At 43.6% G+C, this 27,177-nt stretch overlaps 1 protein-coding gene across 4 annotated transcripts in view; it reads right to left on the reverse strand.

Moving 5' to 3' along the window:
• Positions 1-27,177, reverse strand: part of MAD1L1 (mitotic arrest deficient 1 like 1) — a 378,161-nt gene that overhangs the window by 180,957 nt on the left and 170,027 nt on the right. For all 4 annotated transcript variants that reach the window (XM_065684510.1, XM_065684508.1, XM_065684507.1 and 1 more), the window contains exon 13: positions 11,452-11,508. In XM_065684510.1, the coding sequence (XP_065540582.1) occupies positions 11,452-11,508 (57 nt within the window). The remainder of the gene's footprint in view (positions 1-11,451; positions 11,509-27,177) is intronic.

Raw genomic sequence — 27,177 nt, forward strand, 5'->3', positions numbered from 1 at the left:
CTCCTGCCCCTGCTTAAGTCTCTTCTCACATCCCAAAGCTGCTAGATGCCAACGGTCCCCACTCATCCACCTCTTTTTGGTCGTCTCCACATCCCAGTCCAGCAGAACTGTGGACCTCTGCACCCACAGGTGCTCCATGCAAGAGCAGGTTCTTGTTGATGAGCAATAATGTCTAACTGGAGGTAACTAAACTGTACTCAGATGACCCATTTCGAATAACTCCTGTCTGGAATACTTCAGAGAAAAAGAGAAAATCAGGAAAATATTTCTTTTCTCTACTGTTACCTTGAAACAATGCCCTAAGGACCAAGACCTTGTATCAAAACTGGAGGTGCAAAGGGTGTGCAAACCCCTGCAGCATTGCCCAGCCTGAATGCTCCTGTAACCCTTCAGGGAAACATTTGGGGACTTTTTCCACAAGTAGTATATACAACATCATATACTAGCTCTAGAAGGATCCTGTCTTTCTGTTTGAAGTTCAGATGCTCTGCTAATGCTACAGCAGGTCTGAAGGCAACTGCCATGGTCAGCAGCACAGACCCCATGTCAACAGCAAGTAACATGCAATGCCAGTCAGTCATCACATGGGTACCAAAGTAGGATAGTTCTGACAGTTTTGTCTTCCTGAGCTATGTTCCCCAATTTATGCTGCATTTCTTTCTTTCCAGTATTCTGGGATGGGTGCAAGATGGGACAGTTTGGAAATAAGCACTGCTGGACAATTCCGCAGGATGGAAGCTGGCTCAGAGCTCAAGATGAGCAAAACTGGAAAGTTCATGGGGAAGAAGACCCACCAAGAGAGGAAAACTGGAGGTGTTAATTTAAAGCCCTGAGTTTATTCAAATATAATTACATATTTCAACTCTTACTCCCAGGGGAAGGAGGAGACAAGAAATCTTTTCCTCTCAGCCTGTCCTGTCCACGCTCTCAGGTGCCACTGTGAGACCTCGCCACCACTGTGCGCCAGCAAAACTTGACACTTCCATGCACACACCCCTTCTCTCTGCTCTAACAGCTCATTCTGAAGAAGGATCACCTAATTTCCATGTTCATTCAGCTCAGAGCCTCTGTGCTGTTATCAGCCTCGCTCCACCACCTTCACCAGCATGTAGATGACTGTTTCCTTTAATTACTGCCAAAAGCTCCTCCCACCAGGGAGAGCAAAACAGCTGCTGTCCATGGAGAGAAGAAACTCTGGAATAATTAAGCCTTAAACAGCAGACACCTCCTACCCATTACTCCTGGTTAGAACAGCAAAACACAGTAACAGTCTCCTTAGGGAACCTGTCATGGTGTTGGACTGAATGTGTCGCAACCCTGCCCAGTGTGGCCATGGCACTGGTGCAATGGAAGTAACCTGCTCTCAAGAACATCACACAGATCACTTCTTTCATGCAGCACCAGGAACGTTTGCTAGAAGCATGTCTTCTGGCAGCTGTAATTCATAGGCACAGCAACAAATAAATCTACAAAGATGTCGTATTTCCTCTGTATAAAGTTTGAATACAGTTTGTTGCCTGAAAATATACCCTGGAGGAGTTTCTAAAGCATTCAGTCAGCAATTGGTAGCTTGAAATCCCACCTCTTGCCCCCCAATCAGTTTTCTTGTTGAAAAATCATCACATAATAAACAGCCAGAGAAGAACCTATGCATTTACCGACCACCTAGGAAGATAAAAGGTGAAAGGAAAGAGGAATCTAACATCCATTTTTGTTCCTTTGTCTCCTAACATAAATACAGTGGAATCAGTCTTTGCTTAATACTGTAAAGACAGCAAAGGAGACTTGAAAATTGAACTTAATCCTCTTGCTTCAACTCACATGGAACAACCAACAGCCTGTACTTCAACATGCTTTTAAGCACAGCTCTCACTCCCACTGCATCCCCAGCCCAATTTTGCATTTCACTACAGCTGGAGCACTGTTTTCTGAACACAGAGAGAGAGGGTGAGCAAGGGCCACCAGAGCTCATAGTCAAGAGTGGTTTCTGAACCCCCAGAGATGGGAAATACAAGGATGAGGCAAGAGATGCAGCTATGGGAAAACAGCAGCTCTCTCAACAGAGCCTCCAGCTGCCTCCAAGGAAGCAGCTGATGCTTGAAGGAGTCTTGTTCCTCAAACCCTTACCCAGAGAACAAACTAAGGAGTAGATTTAACGTTTTCTATCTAAATGACCCATTCTGAGGCCTTCCTGCAACAAGAAGAAGCAGGCTTTTAATGCATAAGAAGTGGGAAATATCTCTGCTTGTGCCCAAAAGCAAAGGTTACAGGGCCCTGCCAAGACTGCTCTGCCCATTTTAGCCTCTGAGGATTATTCCCTGCGGTTCCCTTCAAGTTGCCAGCAAACAATCATAACACAAAAAGCTATTTCCTCTCAAATACTGTGTGTTCAGCTCTGGTGCCAAAGCAGGAATGTGGCATTCTAACCTTTGGTGAACATGTTCTTGCTGCCACCAATAATAAACTCCGAGGTGCAGCTCGGAGGGGAGGGAAGGTGTAATAGATGTGTGGTTGATGACATTAGCACAGAACACAACCTCAACAGGACAGGGCCTGGCAGGAGCTCGGTTTTATACAGCCAGTCTTTATAGGTTAATGAAATATTCATAAATAAGTCAAAATTCTCCTGACATGCCAGATCCTGTAGTACAACAAAGAGTTGTCAGCCTCAATTAAGCGATTCCAAAGAGGTAGGGCACGGCCATTCATTATTTACTAAGAGGTCACAGGAAGAATTCTGCTCTATGATCCTCCTTTCTCCGTGGATAAATTAGGTTTTATAGCTCCTGCTGCAGGACTCTGCTGCCCTGACAGAGCAGCTCAGAGAGACCCCAACCTACCACCACCACTACTACCTGCACCCAGCATTGACCAGCCGAACACAAAACCCACTGGGAACAAGCTCTTCTAGAGGGCACTGAGGCACAAAAAGATTGAAGAAATAACACAGGAGGCTGATTAGGCTCTCAGTGCAAGGACTAAGTCTTAAAATCTCATGTTTTTTAAAGCCTTTATCTCCCTTTCTGTACTGACAAAGCCAGCCCTGGGCAAGGAGCAAAGTATCCAGCAATCTTTGATCCACCAGCACATCCACTGAACATGCCCTCAATGCTCCCTAGATGTAGAGGTAGAGATCTTCACATGCTCCCTCTTGCCCAGAAAAAGCTGCGCCTACAGAATTGTGTTTCTCATCAGATCTCCCAGGATGCTCCCCTTCTGATGCAGCTACAACTCCTCAGGTCTGTGAAAGCAGGAGGAAACTGGTCTCCATCCCTGTCACAAGCAAATTGGAAATTAACGATCGCTTTGTCCCATCCTAACATGACAGTTCAACAGACCAAGTCTTCTTTTCCCTCTCTGGGCACGCACTGGAAGCACATGTTCCTTCTACAGCTTCTCCTTAGGCAAGGCAGAAAAAAGAAGTTAAGGAATCCTAGGGGTATCCTGGACCTCTCATCTGATTTTTCCCTATCTTTCAAAGTGCTGAACATAATAGAGAGCCCCTGTACCCTCCAGGAAATTTTAGCTCAATTAAAACAAAACCAGAAGAGTTATAAGCCCATAAACTTCTCACAATACTTGCATGCATATTAGTTGTTTTTGTATCTCAAGGCTGTGCCTACTATAATAAGGCCTCTGATAATATTCCCATCCCATTCATTTTATTTAACCAAGTAACTCAGTGTAACTCAGATGTTACAGTGACAACAGCAGCATTGACAACAGGACCTCTCAGTGCCGCACAGCAGCATCCTTTGCTCAGGAAAATGATTCACCTTTCTCCTCCTCTCCACAGCTGAAGAGACAAAAGCCCTACCCCTTCTCCCTCCCCAGTCCTTCCTCCAGTTATAATCCTGCAATGCAAAGGTGAGAGCATATTACCAACTTGCAGCCTGTTTCCAAGCTGAACAGCCAAGAGGAAAGCCGCTGTGTTTGTCAGCACAGTTTGGGTTTTATGGCTGCACCTATAGCATGGAGGTCGCTCCAAATGACGGTCTCAGAGTCAGCTCCTTGTCTGTGCATTGCATCTGAGCTGGAAGAGCTGTTTGTGTTTGGGTCAGACTGTTTTCCCACAGGGATCCCAAAGGCAGGAGCAGCAGTCAGGCAGCTTTCCACTTCAGGATGCTCCATTCTTTCCCTCTCAAGGGTCCTAACCCCATGTCAGCTCTTATCACCCCCGATGAGAAAATGAAACCAGTCCTGTTGAAACCAAATGGTGCTGCTGAATTCCATAAAACTTTCATGTTAATGGATCCACCAGCAGGTTCATTTGTGTAATGGGACTTTTAAACAGACCGTTTATTTCTTTTTAATTTGAAGGGAATGTACTGTTTGATCCCATGTGCCTGGCTCGATTTTTAAAACAGAGATAAACCACAGGGATTGACTCACTGAGTCTCCTCTTCCAGCCTAATTAAAATAGCACTGAGATATTAATGTGCAGCAGTGCCAGCAACTGATCACCTCTTTGCTCTACAGGCAGTTCGTCAGCACTCTCTACCATGATCCCAAAGCTTCCACCACCCCTTCTGCTTTGCCCCCAGTCACACACAATAGATGCTTCTCGTGTTGACACAGTTCTGTGTGTTTGAGTGGGAATTTTCCAAGAGGGAATGTGCAGCAGGTGCAACACAACCAACTGAGGCTGTTCATCATTCCCTATGCCGAAAGAGGAGGAAAAGAAATAATCCCTCTGCTCCTCAGAGCTCACTATATTCCTACAGCATGGGGAACAGCAAGGATTAATTTTAATGTACTTGTTTACAACAAGCACTGAGAGAGAGCTCTGAGATTGGAAGAGGAAAAGGACTGTAACACTGAGTGCTCCCATCCCCCTGTTCTAGGGTTTAATCCACCTGGAAAACCAAAGCTCTACAGCAAAAACATAGAGAGAAAAGTTGAAATGGGGCATCAATGGCTCCTGCATTTCACCACCTCCTTCCAACAATCCTATTTCTAAATTAACAGGATAAAGTAAAGAATAGTATGAACACTGTGAAGTGTGTATAGAGCAAACAAGCAACAAAAGGCTCTGCTGAAGTAAAACTAACCTGATAGAGAAAAAGCTGCCTCAGACATCGATCATGAAAACATGTCTAAAACAAACAAAATTCACTGAAGATCTTGGGTCAAAAAGTATGAACACAGACAACTGCTGATAGCACAAAGCACGGAGGCTTTATCACAAAGGAGCATAAAGAGATCAGAAAGAAGCAGCCAGGTGAAAAGTGAAGGAACAGCAGCAGAATTGAAATATAATAGTGCAAGTACCACAAAAGACTCCTACAAACTGAGTTTTCATGAGTCAGAAACTAGAGAGGAGGACAAAGCCTTGAGCACATTAACTGATCACAGGATGAACACCAGTGCCATGAGGCAGTGGAAATGGGTAACATGAGGAATGGAAGAGCTGAGCTCTATTTCTTCACCAGAAGTGTGGTCCGGTATTGGAACAGGCTGCCCAGGCAAGTGGTGGCATCACTGTTCCTGTTAGGGTGGTGAGGCACTGGAATCGGTTGCCCAGGGAGGTTGTGAGTGCTCCATCCCTGGCAGTGTTCAAGGCCAGGTTGGATGAAGCCTTGTGTGAGTTGGTTTAGTGTGAGGTGTCCCTGTCCATGGCAGGGGGGTTGGAACTGGATGATCTTGAGGTCCTTTCCAACCCTAACTATTCTATGATTCTATAAGTGCTCACAAACCATGTGGATGAGGCCCTTAGTGACATGGTCTAGTGGTGGCCTTGGCAGTGCTAGGGTAAAGGTTGGACTCGATGACCTAGTTGATCTTACGATTCTATCCAGGACAGAGAGGTACAAGATGCTCCTACAGAAGATACTTCTGTACAAGCTCCTGCTGGAACATCGTGTGGAATGACGTGACCACTCCCTCATCTTTTAAGAAGACAGAGAGAAATGGAAAGAGATTTAAAGAAAGGTGAGGATTCATGAGGAGACCAAAGAGCCTGTTTTAAGAGAAGACTGCAAGAGCTTGATTTGTTTAACCTAGACAAATGAAATGCTAGGGAAGAACAACTGTTCTCTATAAATATGTCACAACATAAATATGAGGGAGGAAGAACAGTCGCTGTAGTTTAAGGAGAACATTAGCACAAGAAAAAAATGGCTATTAGCTGCACATATATTTTCAGTTGGAATTGGGAAGATTGCAGCTCTCAGCAGTCTCTCAATGACAGGAATGGCACAAATAACCAAAGCAGTTTCAAGACAAACTTGATAAATTTATGAACTGAAGTATATGCTGCAATTGCCTTAGTTATCAAAGGACTCAACTTTATGATCTGAAAGTCCTCTTCCAGTCTTCTGTTACTATATCATTTCATTCTGGATCAGCTTTTTTGCTGCCTCTTTATAACCAGATTCATGTTTTTCAATCTGATTTGAGAACTTGGTATTTCCCTAAAATTGCCTTAGTGGAACTATTGCTGTGTTCATGCAGCTGCTCAGGCAAGTGCCACACTACTCATCTGTCTCGGGTTTGCTGGTCTCACGGAAGGTGTTAGGATAAAATCTGTCAGATGCGAAGGAGATTTGCTGGCACCTTGCTAAATCAATTCAGAAATGATGAAATACACTTTTGATCGATGGAGGCTTCCTTCACTGATCCGTCGTCTCCTTTCCCCTCGCAGCCTGCTGGTTCTATACGTGTTGCAGCAAAGCTTCACTGTTATTTATGAGTACCATGGTTCAGTAATCTAATACCACATTTAATACAGAATTATAATATAGAGAATGTACATTTCCACTAATGACCACCACTTTTGTTCTTACGCCTGGGCCGTTGTATTTCTTAGTTTGTGCTTACTAACTCTAAAAAAGAATTAAACAAACTACATTGGTAAGCTACCCAGGGCAGGTCTTTCAATAGTGAAGTTCACTCCTTTCATATTATCATTGTTCTAATCTGGAAAGTAAAATGTAACAGAATTTTGATCCTTGCCAGGTATTTCTATGAAGTACCAAAAGTTACAGTTCTTACAAGTCTGGAAGGCTGGTGCAAGCACTAGAAAGCAGTGTCTTTCAAAAACAATGCAAACGGTTTACGGCCTGTGTGCGTCTCTTCTTGTTGATGTATTCCTGCTGCTGTGATCTTCCCAAACTCTTTGTAATTAACCGTATTGCTTCCAGTTAATAGGTAGCTCCCAACTACAGCACACACAGTGTTCTCAGTTTCCTTCTTTCATGTATTCTCCCTTCCAACTTCCTAACTTTTCCTGATAACCACCAGTGTAGGTACTGACATTTAAATTAATCCAAACCACGATGGTTTCATCAGACTGAACACATGATTTGGCTCCTTACCTATTCCTGACCTGCTGCCATTAAGTAAAGGTCTCCTGTTCTTTGCAGAATGCTAACCCACACTTTTACTCAAGGCAAGGGGAATTCATTATTTCATTTTAAGTTATCTTTATTTCCTCTATACGGACACTCCATTTATGCCATTCACTTTGTGACAGCTACATTCTTGGACTTCAAATCTTCTTTACCTCCTATCCTGCTAAGCAATTCTTCTGATTCTTATATCCATCCTTTTTAATCCACTGGAGAGTGAAATATAATTTGTTCCAATGAGCAGACTATAGATTTCAGAGCCCACATGGGCCAAGCTGTCTTTTGAAGATGAAAGCCAAAAGATACCCAGAGCAATTCAGGGCAATGAAAATACAGGTGATCTGGTTTTAATACCAAGCTGACTTCCCTCAGGGATTAATGATGGAGAAAAAAAATCTCTTGACATGAATGCCCCCTGCTCCAGACCCAGAGTGTAAGATCAGGGATCACAGCTGTTGCTGGATGGCAAGCTTGAGCCAAACAATTTCCTCCTGTCTATAACGGGATATGAAAAAGGCAAATGAAAATTAGAAAAACTAACACATCTTCTGCTTCCCTCCCTCAGGGAGAGAAGAAAAAGAATGCAACAAACAAGAAAGCATTCTCCACAAGCAACATTTTGCTGTGAGGGAAGCAAGCTCTCGGCTCTCTGCCAGTAGAGCATTAAACTAACATACCATAAGAAGATAGATCCTTGGACCACAAAACAGGGAGCCACATGTGAACTCTGAAAGCAATCTCCTGGCACATCCTGGAGATAAAGATGTTGAAGCAGGAGCCCTGATGAAGAAAGATTCCAGTGCTGCTAAAATGGTCAAGAAAGATGCATACATGTATACACAGCAATTGCAGGAAAGAAGTGTGCATGGGCAGCAACACCAATTCAGAACAAAACCCATTATTTCACCAAATAAAAGAAACACAAACCCCACAGATGTGTGGGACAACTAAATCACCTGAGCCCTATCAGACCAGTGACTCTGGTACGTGCCACTCCTCAGAAGACTGTTCCCTTACAACAGGAACACACTCAAACTGTGAATACAGCAAAATAAATAAATGAAGGGTTAGAGGGAGAGAAAAATCAAAGTTTCACTGTTAATTACACAGCACAATGATAAGGGTAATTTTTCTTAAATCAGAAAATAAATTCAAGGTTCAAGTTCCCTGAAGGATATAAAGTATTAGAGGATTTTTTATGGTTGTAATCACAAACCCATTTCTCCAGCCACTACCGGCCGTGTCTAATTAGGGCAAAGGATGTTAATGATACAGAGGCCCAGCCCAGAGACGTCCTCCCTTGCAATATTAATTGCATTTAGGGAAAGATGCATGAATTGTGCTTATACAAGCTAATTACTCTGGGTTTGCTAATTAATACTGGAGTCGAACTGCCTTTGTCTTGTCAACTGTAATTAGCTGAAGATGTTTAAATTTCTTTCCTTTTTTCTTTTCTTCCAGTAGTAAACTCACTGTTAGCTGGCAAGCAAGGAAATCATATACCGAGTCCTCAGTGCAGTCTGTGCAAGTCCATATCGCTTTCCTCCAGCAAGACCTTGCGCCCTGGCCCTGCATGGTGTCCCTTGTAGCACACACCACCCTTTATCTCATATCAACCCCACGGACACAATTCCCTGAACTAGGAAAGGCCCCCTTCTCCCCAAGGACACAGAGCATGCTGATACTGTCTTCTTGAGGCCATGTTCCCATCAGATTTATCCCACAAGTGTTTTAACTATTGCCATGTAAAGAATGAATTATTTACCAGGGCATCTAAGATGCCTCCTTAAGCATACATGGAAGCCTACCAAACTCCTCAGTGAGATCCAATCAGCCAATTTACTGCCCCCACAGCACATTGCTTCATTTCCAGTGGTCTGGCGAAGGTGGCAAAGCCATGAGCACTCTTCAGGGTGGCAGCAGAGATGTCACCTCTGCAGAGGTTTATCCCAGAAGCAGACCAAAGACTTAGCAAACTGTATTATAGCACCTGACAGGTGTTTATTCCATTTCACTTAGGGCCATAAGCCTGTTTGCAGAATGGCTGATGAAAAGCAATATCCACATCCATCAGCACCCAGAGCAGGATGAGCCCTTCTGCATCCCCTCAGCTGTGGAGGCTTAACATCAAACTAACAAGCAGTGGATCACAGGTGAAATAGGGGGAGAGGGACGAAAGGGAAGGTGAGATGCCAGGAATCCAAATCAGGCAAACAATTGCTTTAAAGGAGTCTGAAAATAAGGCCATCCAGGTGAAACTCTGATCTGGAGAGGAGGGAGAAAAAACCACATAAGGAACATTTTGTTGTTTGGCAGGGAGGAGAGTGGGGCTGATGGTATAACCACTGAGCACTAGGGCAGGCAGCTGAGGGAACAGCCCCATCCAAAGGGGGCACACCTCTGCCACAAACACTGTAGAAGACAAGAAGTGACACATCTTCCCCTTTCAGGGAGATTTCACTTGGGGATGCAGAAGAACCATCTACCACCAGTGAGAAGAAGCAATACTGTCAGGTTTCCCCTCAAAAGGGAGAAAGAGGCAAAACCAAACTCCTTCCCTCTGTATGAAGCAATTTTCCTATATTTACTGAACGCAATTCAAAGTACTGAATAAAGCCTACACCTCACAATTGTCTCAGCACCACATAGCACAGGCTATTTGTGTGAGGTTGAGGTAAGCTTTACTGCAAGATCACAAGGTGTGCAGTCCTCCCCTGAGTAACCCTTGGGAGTAGGCACGGAACACTGACTGCTGCTTTATCCTCTGCTGATGGATGATGCACAACACCAATTAATGCTTCAACACGGGAAGTTCCAGCTTCTCCAGCTCTCTGCTGGCCTGTTCAATACAACAAACTTTTAAAGGCAAACAAACAACTCAAAATTCAGGCTTAATAAGAAAAACTTTGAAACGCTTAAAAATGCCACACATTACAACACTTGAAACATAACGGCAAATTTTCCTCTGGCAAGTAGAGTGAGCACAATGGAAAATTGATTATATAGAATTCCAAACTGTAACAAGGCAGCATGTAATGAGATCAGATGGGAAATAGGATTCATGCAGTTTTCTTTGGACATGGCAGTTTTGACCTGTGTCACCACAGAAAGCAGCTGGGCATACAAAATGTTTGCCCTCAAAGTAAAAGCACCCCAGAACTGGGATCATTTAACACTCTCATTATTAAAAAGCTGATGTTGAAACAACAAGGAGCACAAATTACATCAAAGATCCTACCACATGTATGCCAACCTCTTAATAGTACAGCAGGGACATGTCAGTTCTGCCCTTCAGTACCCTAGTAGAGTTAAGCACAAGTCTAAAAAGACTCATGTTAGCACTGGAGTTTATGATTTGGATGTTAGAACAGATGTCTGTTTAGTACCTACTTCCTAGCCAGTGATGCATGCCTGGTTTTTCATTAGTAATAAAGTTAATCCAGTATAAAACACATCTATAGAACGAGTGGGTATCTTGGGTACTGCTCAGGTTTTTCTTGTGACTACAAAAAGCTGCAGGAATCCCGCAGCTCACCTGTTAGCAAAAACACTGGTTCCCAAACAACTTACTGATTACATCTCATTTATTCCTGAGTAAGAAGAATCATATACAATACTCATGAAACTGCACATAAACTTCTCTATAGCCTGGTTTTGTGGCTTCTATTATTTCTGCTCCTTAAGGGAACTGCCAATAAAATAGACAAACCCAGCAGAAAATTAAGAGATATTGTAAAAAACACTTTGTGGCAATTCTGTTGTATCTCTTCTACTTGTCCTTTGCACACTTGAGACTGAATCAAAAGCCCCCAGAGAAAGGAGTTAATTCAGTATGAAATTCAGTGCTTGCTTCTACTCTAGAACTGCTAACAAAGAGAAAGGAAATTGCCAAAAAAAGGGGAGACAGACCACTAGATCTCATCCAACACTTTTTCCAGGTGACTATGGTGCCAAGAGTAGCAGTAACAATACCAATTTTTACAATGCTTCTCTGTTACTCATTTCTGAATGTTTGGAACTGATCCACTGTTTCAGTGAACTGAACTTTGCATGTTAATGTTCTGTAAAACACTGTAAAAAGCCCAAAAAGATGAATACTTACCATCTCTGCTCTTTGCTTGTGATTCCCCACTTCTTCCAGAACTTGAGACAGCTGAGCCTTCAACACAAAGAAAAATAGAAAATGAAGTCCAGATCATATTATCAGTACGAAAACTGCCCACCTCGTCACACCCCCACCCCCATCCCCCAAGTACAGACTTCTATAGGATCACAGCAATTCAGACTGTAAGAAGACAGCACAATCCCTGCCCAGAGCAGGCTCAGCTCCTGTCACTTGAGTTCTGAGTATCAGCAAAGGGGTGAACTTCAAAACATCTCCCTGGGTGCACTGGGTTTGCATGGCAAGATTCTGGTAATGGGGAGCTACAGGGGTGGCTTCTGTGAGAAGCTGCCAGAAGGTCCACCTGTGGCTGACAGAGCCAGTGCCAGCCGGCTCCAAGACGGACCCACCAAGACTGAGTCCATCACTAGTTGGTGAAGGATAGAAAAGACTTGACACATTTTTCTTCAGGAAGACACTGTGAAAACTTTTGGACAGGTGAGGAATAATACAACGGGATGGGAGAAATGAGAAATACAAGCAGGAAATATTCCATAATTTACATGATGTATAATATGGCTGAGTGAAAATAACCAAACCCAAACCTCTCAAGCTACTATACTAGCAGAGACCTAGAGGCAACCCTGGACAGCAAGTCTAAACCAGCAGTATGGTAACAGCAAGTCAATATGATTTGGAGAAGCAATCAGATAAGAATTAAATCACAGAGTAGGTTTTCTTCATTGCACTTATTTCCAGGCAGCTCATCTCAAAGGCAAAGAGTAGCTAACTAGTGGGAATTCAGAGAACAGCAACTAAACTTACTAGATTGCTGGAAGAAATGATTTATGAAGATTAAAAGATTTTTTAAATGTATGGTTTGCCTACAACTCCCACAGAAGAGCAAAAGGGACGCATTTAATGTGTTGAGAGCTGTTACAACAATACAGCTGGAAAATAGGAGGCTCTTCCAGGACAGCAGATGCTGTCCGATGCACTTGTGGGCCAGAGCGGAGTCCTTCTTGCCCGTGCCCACATAGGCAGGCATGGAATCATGAGACAAAGCCCCAACTTTCAGTGGGTCCCCTGTGCCTGCTCTCGCCTGGCTGTGAAACAGATGATCTGAATGCTTTAGCACGTCCAGTTTGTAAACATTAGCCCTACCCCAGACTTTTTATTAGCTTAAATCAAATATTGAACCTAGTTCAGCTGTTAGAGGACAGCTGCTTGCAAAGTGATTCACTGCCATATTCCTTCTAGGCCATAAGAAAATACAACCTAATCACCAGCAGCATGACGGATGCACACATTTTTAATTATGAAGAAGAAACTGGGCTCTGAACTTATCCCCATGTCTCACTTCATCAGAGGGTTTCAGGGAAGCTGCCAACCACCACAGCCATGGAAGAAAGGGGCTGCAGAGGGCCATGGAGTGGTGCTGAGGCCCTGCACACAGGCCCGCTTCGGGCATTTACCAGAACAGACCTGAAAGAAACAGTGCTATGTTGTTTCTTGGCATTTAACTTCTCAGGAGTGAACTGTTGGATTTCTCTATTTAATCATCTCTGGCCACTTCCAGCCAACAAATGCATGAGCAATGAACCTGAGCCATTCAAGGTGGTCAGGAAGGACATGGTGCGCAAGAGTCTTTGACACCTGCATCAGCAGGCACAAAAGGGTTATCTGTAGCAAATGCAAGAGCAATTTGCCAGTCCCATCTCAGAGCTTCTTAGAATCACAGGCTGGTTTGGGTTGGCAGGGACCTTAAAGCTCCTCCAGTTCCAACCCCCTGCCACAGGCAGGGGCACCTTCCACTAGACCAGGTTGCTCCAAGCCCCGTCCAGCCTGGCCTTGAACACTGCCAGGGATGGGGCAGCCACAGCTTCTCTGGGCAACCTGCACTAGGGCCTCACCACCCTCACAGTAAAGAATAGTTTCTTAATGTCTAATCTAAATCTCCCCTCTGCCAGTTTAAAGCCATTCCCCCTTGTCCTGTCCCTACAGGCCCCTGTAAAAAGTCCCTCTCCACGTTTCTTGTAGCCCCTTTAGGCACTGGGAGCTGCTCTACAGTCTGCCTGGAGCTTTCTCTTCTCCAGGCTGAACAAGCCCAGCTCTCTCAACCTGTCTCCAGAGCAGAGCTGCTCCAGCCCTCAGAGCATCTTCATGGGCTCCTCTGGACTCTCTCCAACAGCTCCCTCTTTCTTATGTTGTCCCCAGAGCAGGGAGCAGGACTGGGGGGGGCGGGGGAGGCCGGGTCTCATGAAAGCTGAGTAGAGCTTGTCTCCTCTTGGACACACTCCTTTTGATGCAGCCCAGCATACGGTTTATTGCACTGGGAAAAGCAATGTCCTACCTATATGTAGCTCAGCTGTTTTACAGGTTTTTTGATTGATCCCATTCAGCTTGGTTTCTCAGGGATCTGTCCGCAGGGTAGACTTGCATGTTGAATTTTCAGACTATGCATAAAAGTTAACTTAAAGCCCCAAGGAAATTCTCATTACTTAATACACATGTTAAATTCCCATGGATCACTGAGTTTAAGCACTAAGAAATCTGATAAGCAAGCAGTTATTAAGAATCAGATATACAAAACACATGTAAAGTCCAATTTGCCCTCTGAAGGAAACACAACCAGGTAAAAGAAAATCAAGCAGGAGAAACTCAAACCCTCTCAAGTATTTCTGTCAATTACTTTCAGCCTCAAAAAAAAAAAGTTTGTCTATTCAAACCATTCATCTTACATGACAACATGGCCTAATCTACTGTCAATGCTACTGTCATCCTAAAAGGAAGAGCATGGCAGGAAGGGGAAGATAACCTGTGCTCCGGCCTCACAGGGATACTGCAGCTCATGGCTGAAAGAGGCGCAGGAATAGTTTCCAAGGAGAGGAACCCATTCAGCTCCTAAGGAGACAGTTCTGAATTGTTGCTTGCTTCCCTGCATCAATAATTCATCTTTTATACCTCCCAAAAGTCAGCCTTCACTGACAATGCTGGAGGAGGCTGGTCAGGGAGGGTTTAGTGAATGAAGCTGAAGCAATCTGGTGTGTACAACGCAGGTGTTAACACCAAGTGCATCAACAGCCCCACGCTCTTCTCCGGGGGCTGAACGTCAGCCGACTGCCCTGACCGACAGGGAAGCAGCTCAAATGTGAGACTCACTTGTAGGCAAAAATTAACTACTCAGTCTCTAATGAACAGTCTTTCTGTACAGCACAATACCCTCCACTCTACAAGCAATTAGCAAATCGAAGCGCGCTCTCTTTGTGGACCTGCATTAATCTACTCCTCGACGTTGCACATTAAACAGCTCATAGGTACGGCACAGTAGAGTAGTAGCAACAGCCAAAGCCATAAAATTAAAGCTTGCTTCAAAGAGTAAGGGAAGTGAAATTATGCATGCTGCATACAGGGAATAAATCAAAACAACCTTCATTTGGAAACATCATTTCAGTCTTACGCTTTCATCAAAAACATGATTCTCTTACCAGTCACATTAATATAAGGCAGGTGCTTTACCAGGGAGAGAAACAAGCAGCATATTCACTCCCTCAGATTAAAAAGAGTCATTTTTATTCTTCCCCATCAGGGTGAAATACCTGAGAATAGACATAGCTGCCCATCCTGGGGTTGTGTTTTCCCAGCTAGAGATCACAACTGTGGGTCCCCAAAAGGAAGGGCACTTGTTGGAAGGGCAGCATCACTGCCTGGGAGGCGAAGAGGAGGAGGTTCAGCCTGGCAGAGCTGTGAGACAGCCGTAGAACACGGTACTTCTACAGCACGGATCCCAGGACACCCTGCGCAGTGCTTGATATGCAATAGTTGTATGCAAATTCAAGTCAAGTGTGACAATTGGCAAATTTAGGTATAATGTTCATTAATATCTATTTCAAATTAATTAATTTCTAAGATAAACTCTTGCCTCTCCTCTTTGAGAAAGTTAACACACCATTTCAATTTACAAGGAAGGATCGGCTACTGATCACAGAAATACGGAATCTGGCATGTTCTGACATGCCAAGCCATTTCAGTTTCCTTGTGCTGGCTGCCCCATTCGCTGACTAATTTCACAGTAACTCATTTATGTGATCACTTACAAAAGAAGGTATAAGGTGAAGCTTCTTGGCTCAAGCTAGATGGCCTTCATGTGTGGCTAAAGTGCAATGTGACCTATAACAGGGTCCAAGTCAGCTTATCTTATCTGATGCCACAAGCTGGGGAAGAAGAAGAAAAATAGCACATCACCTCTTTCTATCAGATTCAGGAGGCACAAGGAAACACCGTGCATCAAAGCTGTGGCTGGAATATAGAAGGAAACCCAAAAATAAGGCTTCACTCCCAGGACAGCTCTGATAAGGAAAAAGCACTGATTAGAACACTTACAAGTCAGTCAAATCTAAGCCCATATAAGCTGTGTGCACCACACTGATGAGTTACACAAACAACAGAGGAGTACCATTAGAACACTCTGAAGAGAAGGTTGCACTCAGTAATTATCGCACACACAGAAATTTTTATACCATTTTGGCTTGTAGGAAAAGCAGGAGGAAAATTCTGATTTCACAAAAGCCACAGAACAGCTTACTTACGGGGGTGGCAGAGCCTGAGACAGAAGTAACTCATCAGCCACTTGAAGTTTGACTTGAGTTTATTTGCATACTGTGCTCCTGCATATTAAAATACTGTGAGAACCGAAATTAAATGTTCATTAGTGTTCAATGTGAAATCTCACCCATGAGATTCAGCTTCCAACACTTAATGCATGCCTGTTTATACATTGAAGTAATATATCCATTTATCCCATGCTAATCAATACCTTCTGCCTTCAACCCCTCAGCACCAGAGTGGTAGCAGTACAGTATTGTTTTAGCATCTCTGAAGTGCACTACAAAATTCCAATGGGTTAAATGGTCATTTCTAATTTAAATGATTTCAATGCTTTGTAGATGAAATTACTGATCTTTCACAGAATGGCATCAGTTGAGATCCCAATCAGGAAGACAGTTGAGTATCAGACATTGATAAATAATTTTATTGCTGCTTTACAGATTCAATTTTGTTGTTCTCAAGAATGTTTTCCTGGTTATAAAATCAACTGCATGGCCTTTATGAAGTGAGAAATAACGGTTACAAATAAACTCTGGTGCTGTCTCTAAAGCACCAAATCCACCATGTTATCTTCCAGGAGCTGGGCTGGAGGTGGGGAGGGCTCAGTCTGATGCAAAGGTGAAGGGGAAAATTCCCCAACAACTTCTGAATGTGTTTCAGAAATGTACATACTGATGATCTTAAAGGCCTTTTCCAACCTTCATTATGCTATTATCTACAGTGAAGTGACACTCACTGCCTTGCAGAAAAGCTGCAATAGGCAAAACAGACTGTTACTGACATAATTCATATTATGTAGATTACAGAACAATGCAAAGCATATGTCTCAGGCCACAGCTTATGTGGTTTTCCATCTAATTTACCCTTTCTTCATTTTACCCCAAGCAAGGAGAGGAAACAGAGGAAACTAGAACGCCTGTCAGCAAAATGTCCCACATCTCCAGGGACTCCTGCTCCTGGGCATCACAGCAAACCACAACATCCAGGGGCTGAAGAGAACTGCTTTGTGCAGAGTAGCCAAGGGTGGTTTTCAGCCCAAAAAAGCAAGAGCTGCTACTACTTTTGAGTACCAGTTTTCTACTGGATTTGACGTGCAGCAGGGAAATGCCGCCCCCAAGTGAGAGACACAAGCAGCTGGTTACCAAAAGAATGAATAAAGAAAAAGCTCTTGGGTGCTAAACAAAAAAAAATGATACTGCAAATTGAAAAATTGCTGAAGTCACAGTTATAATTACTGAGGACACAGGGAAAACAGCTGCAAGATACAGGCTCTTGTCAACACACTATCAAAATTTACTGGACAAAGAGATAACAACCACACCTTTCTACTAATGTTAAGTCCCAAGGACAGACCAATCTCTCTCCTTCTCTTTTAAGAGACACACTCACTTAGTAATGTCCAGGAATATCTGACAGTAAGCTTATTATAATGAAATCACCTCAAACTCACTGGTTAGGCTATGAGAACGGGGTGTAAACAAAGACACTGTGGAACAACTGATCTGAGCAAGATAGGATTTCAAGCAGAAATTGCCCACATCCTTATTCCTGGCAAGTCACTTGACCTAGCTTAAAATAAGCTGCATAGGTCTGCAGCAGAGACCTGGCTTTTGTTCCCATTCTGCCTAACAACTGCTAAGACCTGAGGTGAAGGACTAAAATCTCTGAAACTCCTTTTTTCTCTCCCTTTAATGTAAAGGTAACACTCAATGTGTAAACCCATGCAAAAATCTCTGGCCAAAGGTAATCCCTGAGCACAAGGTGCCACTACCGACACAAAATGCACCTGATGGGCCACACCACTCGGGCTGTAGAAGGATTAAGCAGCATGTTAAGTGCAGATCTTGAGCACCTCCATGTTTGAGGATCTCCCTGATCCTCAAAGCAAAGGTGACCTTCACAAGGGCAATAAAATATAAAACCTGGAGAAAAGTTCTGCACACCCCAAAATCTGTTCCATCAACACTGTTCACAGTCTCTTGGGCAGGTGCTGTCAGGTTAAGAACACAGTGAACAAGCAAACTGGGAGATGGAAAAACACAGAGCATCGTGTTCAGGAAAAGAATGAGTCCCTGCAGATCAGACTGCCCTATGCCAGACTAAAACACTTACAAAGCAAGCAGGCAGGTGCAGGTAGGCAGAAAAACAAGGGCTCAGGTGTTACCAGATTTTTCATGTGGCAAAGAAAGCATCAGATATGTAAAAACATCTCAAAACAAGAGCAAGCAAGCATTTGTTGTTTTACTCTTAGCTGCAGAGGCGAGACTGAGGGAGAAGAGCAGAGCAACTCCTCTCTCCTCCTGTTTCTCCTTGATGTTTTCATTCAACACCTTGTGAAGCAGGAGCGCAGAGACCAAAAGATTAGCACAGCTCTGCCAGGAATAACACACTTGCACAATAGGTCCTGCCCTCCATCCTAATCAAATGGTGCTGCAGCCTCTGTGGAGAGATACAGAGCCAAACAAAAACTGTGAGTTTGCAGCTGCTTCCTCCACAGTACAGGGCAGCCTCACTGATGAAACTCTGCCAAGCCAACTGCTTCGAGCATCATGCAGTACAGCAGCTCCTGGATGGACGCACACAAGTGACTGCTGGATGCTGATAGACTCTCCAAAGGAGTCATTTCCCATCTCTGGAGCACCCATTGTAAAAGCCTCTGCTTCTCTCTTTGTGGTCTCAGGATATTCCTACCACAGGAAAAAGCGGTGGAGTGTGCTGTTGTAGCAGGGAGTCCCTCCTCTTCTGCTGCTCCCCTACCAGCAGAAAGATAACCTGGAATGAAATCTGTCCAGTGAGGACTGACCACAAATCTCTCGCCAGGAATAAAACAGATTATTAATATATTAGTGCAACTAAAAAACGTTAAGAGTATCAGCCCATTCCATAGGGAAATAGCAAAACTGGTAAGGAATACAAATCATGTGGAGGACACTAAAGAGAATTAACTTTATTGTGCTGTGATCAAGTCTCTAAACCTGAAATTAAGGGATACCAGCACCAGATCCTGAGACAAATGTAGCACCTCTGGGAATCTGGTTATTCATCCCTATTTCAGTGATCTGAAAACAGATACCATAAACAATTCTGGGATCACTGAGCATGATGTTTTCTTCAGGTTGTGTTAACCCTTCTTGAACTGGGAAGCAATGTTAGAGAATACACACAGAAGACACAGCAGCTAAGAGGCAGAATCCCTTGCTATAAGATACAATAACAAAGTTGCCTGGGGAAAGGGGAGCAAATGTTTGTGCAGTTGTTTAATTTTCTGGCAAAATTTTAACTCCAGCATATTATTATATTTTTTCTCCTTTAGTTTATCAGCAGAAGGAGTTCAGGCTCCAAACCCCCATACTGATGAAAGCATTCACCAAACCCAGAAAAAGGGCATCTCAAAACCTAAAACTGGTGGCAATTTTACACCCAGTATCTCTACCAAACTATGAACTTTCCTGCTACTCCTTCCTACACATTTTTACCAGTACCACCTCCCTGGATCTAAGCTCTTCCTCTGTCAGTTGCCTCCAACTAGGTCTGATAGTTAAGAGGGAAAGAAATGACATTTAGTTGATGAAGCCTGTAAATTAGCCAACAAAAATGTTCACTCTAATCCATTCATCAGAAAAAATGGAGGAATTACATCTTTACCTAAAAAAACCCTTCTAATTTCAGCCCAATGAGTCAGCACTGCTGCATCTCATCACTAAGAATGATTCATTGTCCCTGCACTTCTCAAAGTCAAGATTAAGGGTATTCACCCCAATTCACTGTCATCTCATAATGACTCTGGTTCCAGGCACCGTGCTTGCATAGAGTACTGTTGTAATGATTTATATGAGTGTGTCACTTTTAATTTGAAGGTATAAAGAGCAATTGCCAGTCTACCAACCATAAAGGAACATTTTCTCTCAAGTGGACTGACAGGTGAATTTTCCAGTTAAATACCTGGAAAATATTCTTGCTGGACAAGAAGAGGTATCTACAGCCTACGGGTGGCAATGTTTCTGAAGACACAAGTGGATGGCCAGTATCTTTGGAGAGAAACACTAATACTTCATTATGAGTTAACAGAAGCTTTTCAGAGGAGGTAGAACCCAAACAGAAATTCAGACAAAAGCAGTATGGCTGGAAAACCTCTGGCCCAAGAGGAAGCAATAGTGAGAAAGAGGGGTTTGTGCATGGATTAGACCCCAGCCAGAAGATCTGTAGCTAGATGAAACAAGAATGTCAGACGCTAAGCAGCAGCACAGCTGTAGTTTTCTTTTCATACGAGTCTCCTAATCTCACAGTCATTTTGATTAACCTTTCTAACTATTAAACCAAGGCCACCGACCAACCCAATCTGACCTTAGCACACATGAGCACTCCATGGCAGAGCTTTTCTCTAAGCTGCCCAAGGCTCTCTGGCAGTTGGTGATGCACAGTAATAGCTCAGAAAAGAGTCTTTAATGATGTGTGTGTGCTGTGGCTCTGTCTCTAACTGTACCTCACAAACAGACTCCCAACAGGAGCCCTCAGGCATGTTGGCACACTTCCCAGTGCAACTGTTGTGAGCCAGCCGGCAAATGCCATTAAGGAAGTGAAAATCCATGTTGAAATCAAACTTGTTTTCTTCTGGATTCATTTTACTCTAGTTTGGTTTCTTGTCCTGGTTCTCTGTACTACTGCACAGGTTGTGCTGGCTCAAGTAAAGGTCAAGGAGGGGTTTAAGCCAGCACTACCCTTGGACTGAGAAATTTCAGCCACCATAGTTTTGGCATCCAGCAGAGCAGTGGGTGAAGTGCCTAAGCCTCAGAGGGTCTCCAACACATTTCAAACCCTCCTGGAAGTTGCTAAGTAACAACATTGTGACCCCCCCAGACCAGACTGCAGTATTTGCTCTGACAAAGCAATGCCTGTATTGCCCTTGCTTCTGCCCTGGGAACAAGCTTGCTGAAGACCTGTCTCTGCTGCCAGAGTATTTCCAATCTCTAGTCTGGGTGTGTAGCTGGATTTTGCCCAATAAAGCAAACATTATATTTTAAACATAGCTATTATAATTAGCAGAAGCTCACTGCTCAATTCCCCTTCCAGACTGAGATTTCCAAATGTCACAGTGTGCTTAGCACAGCTGATCTGCACCGATGGCTGCTCTAATCATGACTAACATGAAGGTCCAGAGTAAAGAATCAAGTCCCATCACAGGAAGTGAGATGAAAAACCGAACAGGATAATTGTCTTTCTTCATCTTGTACCTTCATTTTGTTGTATTATTTGTAGAAGGCAAGTTTAGCAGAGAGACGCTCCACTGAAGAAGGTATATTCACACCTAAGGCCAATCAGGAACTTCTCTTGGAATGTTATGCCTGCTCTCTGCATCAGCTCCCCAATGACTCTGCCTTGTCCTGCCAGGGTACCATGGCATAAAGATGAAGAGCAGTAAGGGGCAGACGAAAAAGGCGACAAATCCCCCGAACCAGTACAGCTATTGGCTACTAAAACCCTTTTGCAGAGACTCAGGCAAATGCACAAACCCAGTCTAAACCAGTATTTGCTTTCAAAATCTGTTTTGGAAAAGCAAAACCAACCTTAGTCCTTACCAGTGATCTGCAGCATTAAAAAACAGCCCTGCAAAGTATTTTTTCCTAACACATCCCTACCTACAGTAAAGAGCTCCTACCCTTCAAGCAGAATGCCAGCTATTGCAGTGCCAGGTATTGCATAAAGCAGTGGTTTCCAGCCTCCTTGCAGACAAGCTTGACTTCAAAATCCTTGGCAACGCTCCACACCTCAGCATGTCCCATGGAGCCAGCAGAAGTCCAGCTGAGTTTATTAATGTAGGTCTCATGCAACATCTCACCTGTGATGTACTTGTGCCTCACCCCCACCTCCTGCCTTGCTGGTTGGGATATGCTCATATAAACTTCCTCCACCTCTCCAAAGCCCCATGAAGGACTGAAGATGGTTAGCACTAATCCTGCTCAACAAAAGGAGAAACCAAAGCACACAGACTGCATGACCTTTGCAAGGCCACAGAGGCAGTCACCAGTTATAATGCTATACCTCATCAGTTTTGTACTGCAAACAGACTTTAGAGGTAGAATTTGCCTGACATTGTAGGGAAAAAAAGGAAAGGGAAAAAGAAAAGGTGTTAACAGTCCTTACACTGAAAAAGTAAAAAATCCTCTGAGATAACAACCACCCTCAAATAAAAGCAAACATCCCTGTGCAGCATGGTCACACTCCTGTAACTTCTTTTGTAAGCACAAAACTCTTCCATTTTTATTTGAGAATTTATTCAAAATAAACAAATCCCAGTGGGATTTAAGCACACTGCTCCAGCAAAACTCATCTAAAAGGAAGCAAACTAGAGAGAGCCTCTCTTGGCACGTTCTTGAAAGGAGGATTCACCACATTTTTAATTGACTGCCACCATGGCTTAAGTGAATCATCTATAAATAGGCATCAAATGCAAAGCAAGCACTTGAAGGAAAGAGCAGAGTTTTGTTTTCTGTTGTTACTGCTTAATGGTTTGTTGGGAAGTAGGTGGCTAACAAGGTGGAAGAAATGTGGGGAAAATGTAAAGAAACAATAAAGGATGAGCTGTAGGAAGGAGGGATAAAAAGACATGAAGACATTCAAATGTATGAAGTAAGATATACTGTTTCCTTTAGTCTTCCAGAGGACTGAAGGATGAAGGATGGGGGAAGGTACGTCAGAGCACCAGTTAGTAACTGTGCCACATGTGAGGTAAGCAGGGAGGTAAAGAGCAGAGGCAGCACCATCACACACAAAACATGACAACCAGCCATGATGCTGACTTTGGTGCAATTATTCAGAAACAGGTTTCGGGCTCTACATTATGAACTAACGCTGCTATTTAATCCATACGTACACAGGGAAAAGATGATTGTGACTTAAGACTGAGGATGCTCTGGAGATCCCCACATACTCACTACTTGAAGAAGGCTTTTTATGTTATCAATAATGTTCTATCTGAAAACTCAAGCTCCTGTGGGCCATCTTGGACTCATTTCTAGTCTTTTCTACATACCAGATTCAACATTCTATTAAATGAAGTCATTAAGTAAAGCACTGGCAGTGCTCATGCAGGCATCTTGTGGTAAGGGCCATCCAAAATAGGAGAGGACTCAAAACTGTTACAAGTTAAGCAGTCATCACATTATAAGAAAAGTGAAAATACTCATGTCAATAAGCAACAGAGTTGAGGGAATCTGAGTCATTCCCAGAGAGGATTTAGTTTCTGGAAAGCATTTGCAGGAAAATTTCTAATAAACTCCATTTGATAACACTGAATAACTGTTTCTCAAAATAACCGGAACTTATATTTCACAGCTCCTGTTCTAACCTGCCTGCTCATCCTCCTCTTTCCCACAGCCAGTCTGACTGCCCACAGCATCCCAGCCTTCAGCTTCCCAGCATTCACTGAAGCAGCCAACTTAATCATCCTTTTTAATTACTTCTCTTAATCCTATGCTCCTTCATCCAAGACTGAAGGAGGCTCTCATAGAATCCAAGGAGCAGAATCACAGAATGGTTTGAGTTGGAAGGGACTTTAAAACTCATCAGTTCTAACCCCCTGCTATGGGCAGGGACACCTTCCACTAGACCAGGCTGCTCCAAGCCCTGTCCAACCTGGCCTTGAACACTGCCAGGGATGGGGCAGCCACAGCTTCTCTGGGCAACCTGTGCCAGTGTCTCATCACCCTCACAGGGAAAAAATTCTTCCTGATGTCTAATATCCCCTCTGTCAGTTTAAAGCCATTTCCCCTTGTCCTATCACTACATGCCCTTGTAAAAGGTCTCTCTCCAGATTTCTTGTAGGCCCCCTTCAGGTATTGGAAGATTGTTATAAGGTCTTCCCTGCGCTTTCTCTTCTCCAGGCTGTACAAGCCAGCTCTCTCAGCCTGTCTCCAGAGAAGAGGTGGTCCAGCCCCTGTAGCATCTTTGTGGCCTCCTCTGGACCAGATAACCTTCTGGTTTCTCTTTCCAAGGACTTCCACTAGCTTTAAGATCCTTCACTACTCCTGAAAAGTCCCTCCTTGCAGCTCCATGGCAGATTTGCTGAGCACATGGAGTCTGCCAGCGAGCAACCCAGGACCTCCTCAGAGCCTTCTCTTCTGTGGGGATGGAGGCTTATCCCATGCCAGCTCTGCACAGGCCTACAGCTTTCTCAAAATTAAATTCTTTGCTCCTGCAGGGAGGTGGAGAAGGCTGTCAGTATGGTCTGTAACCCAAACTTTTAAACTCCACTGGTTAACATCTTCCGTTACTTGGTTCAGAAAGGGTATGCAAGGGGTAAAAACCCAGCTGCAGTGACAGGAGCAGAACAAGTAAACAAACCATCCTTGCACAGGACAGCCACGATATTATTCTCTGTTTGCCAACCACCAGTTTAATTTGCATTATAAAAACTTGCAGGAGATTTACTGTAAGGGCAAAGTGTGGGATTAATCAATCTGGGGCCGAAGCCATCTGTTTATCCATAAAATAGAGCAGGAGGAACAGAAGTCCGTATTTTCTTACACTGACCCATCAGTGCTTCACGGTTTTGGGCTGAAAGGATTAACTACAGAGGGAGCACTGCAATTTTATCTTAGGTATGGTCCATTTGTTCCTTGGCCCTTCTGCTGAGACTGCCAAAGAAGATACCAGACAGGATGGTATTTTTGAGATGCAAGTGTTTATCTTCTCTGAGTGAACCAAACAGCATCTCATTTCAGGAAAGCAATCCAGCAACTCCCAATCACTTCTCGCTCTAGCAAATGCAGATTGACAAGGCAAAAGGTGAACCAGCTTGATGGTCCCATTAGAAATCTTTGAGTTTCCCTGCACCTGAATGCCTGTCTAGCAAAGCCATGCTATAAAATCATGAAAGATCTCCATTTGGCAATGAAAGGAGAGAAGTCAGAACATACGCTAAGATCATCTCAGTTATTAGCTCCTGCCACACAGGTACAAGATGCACTGAATTGCTGCTCCATCACACAGCATGGGATGCTCCAAGGCTGGGAGTACTGTTTCAGAGGCATGTAAAGGCTTGCTGGTGGATGGGCATTAGGAGAGACATGGTGAGTACACACACAGCTGATGCTGCAGGCAAAGTTAAATCAAGCAATACAGGCAGGGTAAGGCAACATGGACACGACAGACAGTTCCCTTCTGTAAAGATATGCAAGTAGGAATTGTGAGCACTCTTTATTTTAAGCTTTTTATTCACGCTTAAATTTCCTTTCTTCTTAACCAAGCAGATAAACAGCTACAAAGCTTCCCCTTTGCCTAAAGGTGGCTGGCCTCAGGGTGACACCAGCTTAATTGTCCAGCCTAGGCTGACCCATGCCAAAAATGTCTTGTGTTTTATGGAAGAGGCCATGCAGGAAGGGTGCATAAAACGTGCATTTGCTGTTGTGGCTGTATTTGTGCCATGCAGCAGTTCTCAGGTATTCATGTAGACTCTAGCGTGACCTTTCCCCCCTCTTTTCTGTTCAGAAACAAGAACAAGTGGAATTCAAAGAGCAAATGGAATGTAACAGAAACTAGTATCCACAATAATTACAGTGATGTGTAAAGTGTTGATGGGCTGTAGAAATCAGGTACAATGAATTTGGGTCTTGCCTGGCCTAAATAAAAAGGTGCTCATTATCTTGAGAGGAAATGCCACTTATGAACGATAAGGTCATGCTGCACTGTGAAGATAAATGTCATTTCTCTATACAGCTGTGAGAGTCTCACCTACAGTCTTCAGAAATGTATGTAAACAGCAAAGCAATAAAAAGCCTGTAGAATTAGCCTGGGACACTGTTATTTTAAGAGTATAATGTCAGTCATGTGGAGTTCTTTAGATATGCTTTCCTGAACACATATGCATGCACTGGGAAAACATGTATGTACACACATGTACTGACATAGTCCTCTCAGGTCATAATAACCCATTCAAAAAAAAGAATTGACATTTTCAAACAAGCTTGGATATGTTTGCTGCCATGTCTGCTGAAAGAACTGAAGACTAATTACACATTTATACTGTTATAAACATTCCCAGGAATTACATACATCTGCATAGGTATTTCTGCACTCATCACAAGCCCCCAGGCAGGCTCTGCCAAGCACAATGAGCAACTCTACTTTAAATAAATACCATACATAATGCTAACAGCTTTCTCTTCTTGACAGCTCTGCATGCTGCCATGCTGCCATGCTGCAGCTGAGATACAATTAAGTACGCTCAGATGAGCTTTGAGTGAATGGCTCAGACAGAGCAATCTCCACCAAGTAAGAATGGTGGCCCAGATGCCTCAAGCTGAGGTTGTCTGAAGAGCGAGGGTTTTCTTGAAGCATTCTGCAAGTGGCTGCTATTGCCCTTTCATACCCACATTACAGAAGGCAAATATGTGAGCATAGTTTAACCACTGCTGGAATGTTCCCACCTAGAGAAATGGGGGTTTGCCACCACAGTGTAGACATCACTCACAACTCCCCATAACACCTTTCTTCATCCAAAAGGTCACAGAATACTAAGAAACCAGCACCCTCATGCTCCCAGGTGCAACTAGAAGCACAGAGGTCAAAGCAGCACACCTGAGTATCTGAGAAATCGGGTCAGGGAACTGACCTACCCTAAGGCTGCATTTTCCCCTAATGAAATGACGTCTTATAAAAGGGAGTAAAACAGATGACTAGAAAGTGAAGAACACTGCATCTATGTGAACTGCTAATAAAGAGTAGCAAGAATGTAATTGCCAGAGGTAGGGCTGGTAATAACTAGCTGAGCAACAATAAAACCCCGAAGAGCATTAGTTTACAGTCTCTACCAGTTCCCAACTGCATTGCACAGCCTTGGCTTTAAGAAAAATTCAGAGTTTGTGGTCCCTCAAGAGATACTCCCATAAATTAACACTGATACAGATATTCATCTTTTCTTTGTGTACATAAATAATGTACGCTGGCTTCTTTACACAAAGAAGCCTCAAAAAGCTCTCCCATTACACAAGTTAATCTACTTTAAATAACCTCTACAAAATAATTACTCTGTTCACATTCACAGCTACTCAATGTATCACTGGGGTTTTATACAGAAGTAATAGTGTCACATATAATCTGTCAAGCTTGTTGACATCCTTT

Source organism: Lathamus discolor, chromosome 6 (assembly GCF_037157495.1).
Source record: "Lathamus discolor isolate bLatDis1 chromosome 6, bLatDis1.hap1, whole genome shotgun sequence".
NCBI classification, from domain to species: domain Eukaryota; kingdom Metazoa; phylum Chordata; class Aves; order Psittaciformes; family Psittacidae; genus Lathamus; species Lathamus discolor.